The 6,959-nt window shown below is 38.7% G+C and overlaps 1 protein-coding gene across 1 annotated transcript; it reads right to left on the bottom strand.

The window, feature by feature from the left end:
* Window positions 1-1,404: 1,404 nt before the first annotated feature.
* LOC115336429 (cryptic protein-like) lies at window positions 1,405-6,112 on the bottom strand. Its single transcript, XM_030003298.2, has 6 exons — window positions 5,836-6,112; window positions 5,288-5,337; window positions 5,003-5,176; window positions 4,003-4,117; window positions 3,789-3,898; window positions 1,405-1,803 (listed from the first exon to the last, which is right to left on the bottom strand). The coding sequence occupies exons 1-6, from the start codon at window positions 5,856-5,858 to the stop codon at window positions 1,679-1,681; spliced, it is 597 nt and encodes a 198-aa protein (XP_029859158.1). The 5' UTR covers window positions 5,859-6,112; the 3' UTR covers window positions 1,405-1,678.
* Window positions 6,113-6,959: the final 847 nt, after the last annotated feature.

The raw sequence follows: 6,959 nt of genomic DNA, 5'->3' as shown, positions 1-6,959 counted from the left end.
TATGTTTTCTGTAGGGATAAAAAATAAGTATTACTTCAGATATATTTTTACTATACTATGTACTTTCAACGTATCTTGCTGCTTTCCTTCAAAAAGTAAAGCCTATTTGAAGTACATTACAAGCTGTATTGCCTACAGACTTCTCAGGTATGCTTTATGGCAAACCAAGATGTTTTCACAATGGCATTCCTGCAATTTCAACATCTGATAAATAAAGGCATAACTATTTTCCTCCAGCTGTTCTCTTTGATATTTAATTGTCCTAAGCTGGTATCTCCTTTTCAAAGTCTGTGGAAATACAGGCATATGGGTACGGATGAGTTTGTGGGAAATAAAGAGAAAAGGACTGTTTCTGGTCTAGTGCATCTTATATGAAGAGTGAGAAACCTTACTTCTTGTACTCAACTCTAGCATGTGGGAAGGAGCAGTCTGAATCTTTTGCAGTATTTAATATGAATATGTTTTTACACAATAACTCCCTATAAAAGTCTGAATCTATGACTATTCAGTAACAAAGGCAGCCACAATATTATATCATTTGTTGGTGATGCATCCTTCTTTGCTTAATAACTGAATTGTTGTTTTGGTTTGTGGCACCAAAGAAATTAGTAAAGACATTTTAAGAATTATATTTATTGAACTTTTAAAAGTCATTAAGGATTTTATACATCAATAATGTCTTTTAAGCCAACAAAATTATAAATCTGGTTGTTTCTATGTGGTAGCTTCACATGCAAAGAATGAAGGTACATTTTAGACTTCCCTTTGCAATTTTTTTTTTTTTTTTAACAAACATGTTTCTTATGTTTTATAAACTTGCATTACAATTGCAGGTACACATTCCAAACATTTTTTATTTTACAGCCTAGAAATACTCATATTTAAATGGTATATAAATCAAGACAGTTTTCCTATAGAAAAAGTTTAAAGAGGTTGCTCTTTGCTGTCCTTTTAAAAAGAAAAGAGGAGCTCATATTTCTAGGATATGAAATAAAATAAACCATTAAAGACAAATAATTATCAGCTATGTGTTCTTAAGAAACATATGCTTCCTACCTAAGATTATGCATATGTACAACTTAGCTGTAATAAATAATAATAAAAATGGAACAACTATATAACTTTTAGAGTTCTTCTGTATTTTAGGGTTTGAAATATACCTACCCTTAAAACCTTCCTTATCTCTTCAAATTTCACATTATTCATTCTACCCTGCCCTTTTCTTACTGTTTTGTTACAGGATATAATACAATGACAAATAGTAGATAAGGATTTTCAAGTTTAAATAAAGCCAAACATAAAAGCTCTTCAGAAGTGAGATCAGCTTTATTTGTTAAAATAGTTGTACTATGTACAAAGGAGATTACTATAATTTACAATATTTAAGGCATAGAACATTGGGGGGTTTTTGCTTCCACTGGAAGAGCAGTATTTTAGAACTAATGAATCATTAGAATCAGATATTAATAGTAGTAATAAAATAATAATATAATAATAAATACTTCACATTCATATAATCTGAATTTATAATAATCCAAGTATTTCAGCATTAACTAAGACATCTTAATCTGCCTCCAACATGCAGGTAGAACTGTCTTCTGTAGCTCACAGAAGAAAAAAGTTGTATGAGGCAAGGCGAGGGTTACATCAGCCCTAAAATATTTCCCTTTTTCCAGTTTCAGAACTGCCAGCAGCAGAATGCCAGGAGGATGGTGATCAGGCAAGCAAGTGCAAACACTGTTTGCTGTAATCTTAGCCCATTAGAATATAGTCTAGTAATTTCCTCCTTTTCTGATTTCAGTTCTAAAAAAAAAAGAAAAAAAAGAATCAAGAAAATAAAATGGTTAATGAGTATAATATGTAAATTTTAAAACATAAGGATTTTCAACATACTTTGAAACTCCTCTGACATCTCACAGGTACTTAAGCTAAAGGTATCAGCTGTTAAAGCCAATCAAAGAGGCTATTCTCAGGGGAGATGTGAATAGATGTCCCATCAATGATCGTTTGAGGAGCAACTGATAGCACTTATCAGCTCTTGCAGGCATTAATCTCAGAATAATCAAAAGTAAATACCAAGCAAAAGCAAGAGCAAGATCTTCACAAGAGGTATGCCCTCAAGTCTGCATGTAGCCTTTTAACCCTTCCTTTAATAAGAAGGGGCTTCGTTTATTAGCACAAGCAGAAAGCCATACACTCATGCATGTGAAAGCTACTGAGTCCATGCTCAGTGGATGAGCAGATGATTCACCACTGCCACCTTTATTGCCTTTGTTAAGCTGAGCTCAAGAGTAGTAAGCAGTAGACTGCTTTTACTGAGCATGGGAGGCCTGTTAGGTCTTTTGCTCCTGTAATGAGAAACAATAGGGCCGATTCAAAGGTGAACACCCAAGGGAACTCGGCATTTAACTCTTCTGAAGAGTTTAAGGAGCAAGTTGGGTGCTACACATAATTAGTCAATACAGAAGACTTCAAGGCAAAAAGTGGCTTTGGTGGTGGGTTTTTGGTTTTGGTGTTGTGGTTGTTTTTGTTTTGTTTGTTTGTTTTTTTCCCCTCCCCTTGTGGTTGCAAAGATAGGAATGTCACCTTTGTTTTGCATTTCAGTTCTTTGGACTTGTGGGCTTATCACACTTTAGGGCATATCCTGGGACCTAAGAGGCTCAAGTTTTGAAATTTGTATTTATTTCTGTGTTGGTGGTTTAACTCCAGAGACACAGCTTCAACACACTGCTACTTACATAGGAATGTGGTCAGTAAAGAAGAGGCTGGTAGTTCCTTAGGGTGCAAATGAATCTTGAAGCTATTTAGGTCTGTTGTTTTCTTACACTGCTAACTAGCGATGTTGGCACAGCTGAAGTATATATCACAGCACAGGGTGGGATTGAGACATCATGCATGGAAAAGGGCAAGAATATTTTGCACTAACTTTGCCACTGGAGAGAAAATATTAAATTCTTAATAGTCATCTCAGAGTATTGAAAATAGTTTGGATCTCAGTAGCCAGTTCTCCATGGAAAATAAGTACCTGTAAAGCAATCCCTCAAGTAAGTTTTTATTCTAGCTGATACACTGTTTTCAAAAATAGTCAGATCTTTATACAGGGATTTTCACAGACTGATGTATAAAGACTTGACTTAAAGTAATTTAGTCCTTTTGAGGAGATGGGTACTACTACTTTACACTGACCAGGATTATGGCTACACATTTTTTTGTGGATTGTGCTCAATCTTAGAACTCTGTACAAGAATATTTTGAAGATTAAGATACAGATCTTAAAAGAAGGTTCAAGCTAGTTTTCTGCCATTTATGTGTTAAGTAGCTTACGCAAGAACATGCAAGTTTTCAGTACTTGTTTCTGTAGTGTAATACTAGTTTCTACTTCTACCACCCCAGCTTATGCTGCTGTTTTTTTCTCTTTCCTCATCTAAGAAAGATTTTTCTATGCTTGGATGTAGTTTATTTGTACAAATTGTCCTGCTTACGTGGGAAGTCAGACACGTGCAGGTTTTATAAAACAGAGAAATATCTAATCCCTGTAATTTTCAATTAAAATGGGGGAGAGTTTCCTACTGCATGGGATTATAAAGGTCTCAAAGTATTTTATGTGAGGCACCATGCAGGCAAAAGCGGTATTATTTACTGTCTCACTAATGCATTCTCTAAAGCAAAGCAGGCCACTGCAGAAGTCTAAATAGAGCACATACAGCATCCTTCAAGTACCCCACCTTTGCAGAAGGCAATTCTGTTACCCAAAAGATAAAAATGGTTGATTTAACGCCATTCCTTACCACAGTTGTCTTGCATTATTTCTGAGAGACAGTTCAGAGTACCATAGCCGCACCGACACAGCCAACAGCCCTTCAGCACCCAGGCGCCGTGGGCAATGCTGCCGCAGTTGCTGTCAAGGACAAGGGAGACATTTGGTATGTCCCTGATCCCACTACAGAAAATAACCATCCAGAGCAGTTCGCTCACCCTCTCTGGTTTTGGTCTGGTTTTTACCTTTGCCGCTCATCATGTTCACAGTATCTGCCAGTGAAATGCTTTAGGCAGGCACAGAAAGCCCCTAGGATACAGGTCCCTCCATTTTGGCAGCAGTGTCTGTTCAGTTTTTTACCTGCAAGGCAGAATTACAGAGGTTACCAAGCATCCCGGCGGCTCCGAACCTCCCCTTTTCCTCACTTGTTCTCTCAGGTTTCTCCAGTTGCCAAAGCGTCTTAAGGATATCTAGTTTTATTGTCTCTAAAGACAATAAAATTATCCGCCCGTTAGGAGTGTTTGTTCAGTTAAGCCCAGTTTGTTTAGTTAAGGATTAGAAGCAAACTACTAGGGATTACAGCACAGTCAAGAAGCAAGGCTAGCAAGTCCCGTAGCAGCATATATTCAAGTGAAATATTTCACTTTGACGGAGGCAGGTTTCAGTCACACTAAGAAACAGGGCATTGTTATCGGGAAGTGATACTTGTTTTTGAAGAAAGGAGGCTTTGTAACTGGGAAGAGTTGCTTAGTTTTGGGAGAGGAGGGGAACACTACCTCAAGCCTTTCTCAGACTCTGGGACTGAGTACCAATCTATAAGTTTATTAGATGTGTGAGGAAACATAAGTCTGGCCTTGTTTTCTTTTTCTATTAGTACTGTTGCTTTCAGACAGCTCAAAACTTTTTTTTTTAATGAAATAATATTTGGTCGTGAAATATGAATTTAAAAAAATGAACAGAATTTTACAAAATTTTACAAACACTTTTGCAAATCCAAGGACCAACCCCTTCTTAATTTTTAGTATCCTTCCCTGTTTTCCGTTACCACCTTTTGCAGGTAAGCGATCCCCGGTTCTACCTTAAATTTTTATCACTATTTCCTAGGTGGCCACGGCAATAATTTAAATGAGCGGCCACAGAACCCAACCAGCTGGAATCTTTCAGGACAACAGTCAAAACATTAATGTGATATAATATTTTAAAAAGCAATTTTATGGCATTTTTTAAATAAATAATGTTACCTACTCTCTGTAATCCCAGTGAAAGGTACCAATGCCCTGGAATTCTGTTGCTTTCTGCTTTCGTAACTCTGATTCATGTCACTGACAGCATTTATGATACTCCCTTCGATCTTGGGCTGCTGCTTTTGTGCTGTGGCATTGAGACTTTTCACATCTTCTTCACGTTCTTTTTCACGGCCTTGACGAGTGCAAATATGGAAGACAAGGGTAGCTTGTAACGAAACAATGCACACTGCAAGTATACGAGAGAAACACGGGGCTGCGGGGGGAAACACGAAATTTTCCTTACCTTCTCCTAAATGAACAGCCTGCCACACCAGAGTCACAGTGAAAAGAATTCTACAAAAACCAAAAAAGCTGCAATGAATTTGTGCTGATGAGACACAAACACCAAAACGAAGATGGGGGGGGAGAAGGAAGGGAAAGGTGCTTTTTCAAAGCTTTATAAAAATTGATAGTATAAACTATAAATACTTTATGCCAGCAGTAATTCGAATTAACACATCAGAAATCTCAAATTGGGAGGGTGGGGCGGGCAGAGAACTGGGACATACGCATTAGGCTTGCTTCCAGAAAGCTGTGGATTCCATACATTTGCTGGTCGACAACCACTCAAAAAAGTCTCTTTCTGTACCTTTCTTTACCACAACTGGGTTGCTGCCAGCAGCTGCAATAGCAGCAAAGGCAAGAGGAAAACATTAGCGTTCACTTCACCCGTAGTTTCAGATACATTTGTTCCTTTCAGCTTCCTGGGATGATTATCAGCTGAAAAAAAGCACTGCTAAAAGGAAAAGCATCCTTGGCTAGAGAAGATCCCTGGCAGCCAGGCAGCCTTACCTAACGTGATTTCCCCAGTACATTTTCCTGCAGCCCGAAATACCCGTAAGATCCTCCAGGAAAGCTTGAGCAGAAGGAAGAGGTCCAAAGTCCCCTCACTGAAGGCTGTTGCATGCAGCAGTCCTCACACCATAGAGAGCAACAAGAGAAAGAGAAAGGAGAATGGACGAAACCCTTCTCTTTCTGTCTAGTTTATAACAACGTTGAAAAGACATAGTTCCCAGTTGTACCGCTTGCTGAGCCCTCAGTGAAGTCCTGGCAGGCAGGCACCATCTCTCCCAGCTGGGTCTCCTTGACCTGCCCCCGATTTACATGTACTGCTGAAGGGTGGAGCAAAGTGGGGGCACCTAATGCTGGGGGGAGATTTAAGGGTCCATGACCACAAAAACGCCCGAGCCAGGAAGATCTCAACTCCAGTTTATTTCTTAACATAAAAAGCCTTGTATCACCACGTGCAGCATGGGGAAGAAAAAACAATTCTGCAGAACTGCAACAGGTATATAATAAACTGCAGCAGTTATATAATGAAGGTTAAAAAGCCTCAAACCTACCTACATGCCTTGTCTCTACTAGAGTTTTCCACAGGGGGCTCTACTTTATGAAGTTGTACCACTTTGCAGCACAGTTAATCCTTACAGCCTGTATTAGAGATTTCTACCAAAAGTGCTACAGAAACCCGTATAAGGTTCTTGTCAGAGGTTTGTTGTCTCACAAAAACTGTTAATAGACTCTTGAAATACCTTTTGAAACTTTTTTAACGTTAGTAAAGTTAGATCCATTACTGAGTATTCCTGGTCTGAGTCCATGCAATATCAGCAGATGCCTAGACTTAACTTACCATTTGCACTGAAATGGGCTAAGACTGTTCACACAACTTTACTATGGCTCAGCAGCATCAGCAAAAGGACCTGCAGCTGGGCAATGGTAAAAAAGTAGCTTTGGACAGTTTGTCCTCAAAGGGGTCTACCTGTACCCCAGAGTGCACATGGCCTTTACCTAAGTTGTAACAGGAAACTGCAGCAATACAGCTTTGTTTTGTTTTGGAGGGCATGTGGAAAAGGGCTGCTTTCACTATGCCAGTGCAAATGAAGCCAGTACAAATTGCACCCTGGCTAGATAAATGG

This window comes from Aquila chrysaetos, chromosome Z (genome assembly GCF_900496995.4).
Source record: "Aquila chrysaetos chrysaetos chromosome Z, bAquChr1.4, whole genome shotgun sequence".
NCBI classification, from domain to species: domain Eukaryota; kingdom Metazoa; phylum Chordata; class Aves; order Accipitriformes; family Accipitridae; genus Aquila; species Aquila chrysaetos.
The sequence above is the reverse complement of the archived record's forward strand: the minus strand, read 5'-3'. Positions and strand labels throughout refer to the sequence as shown.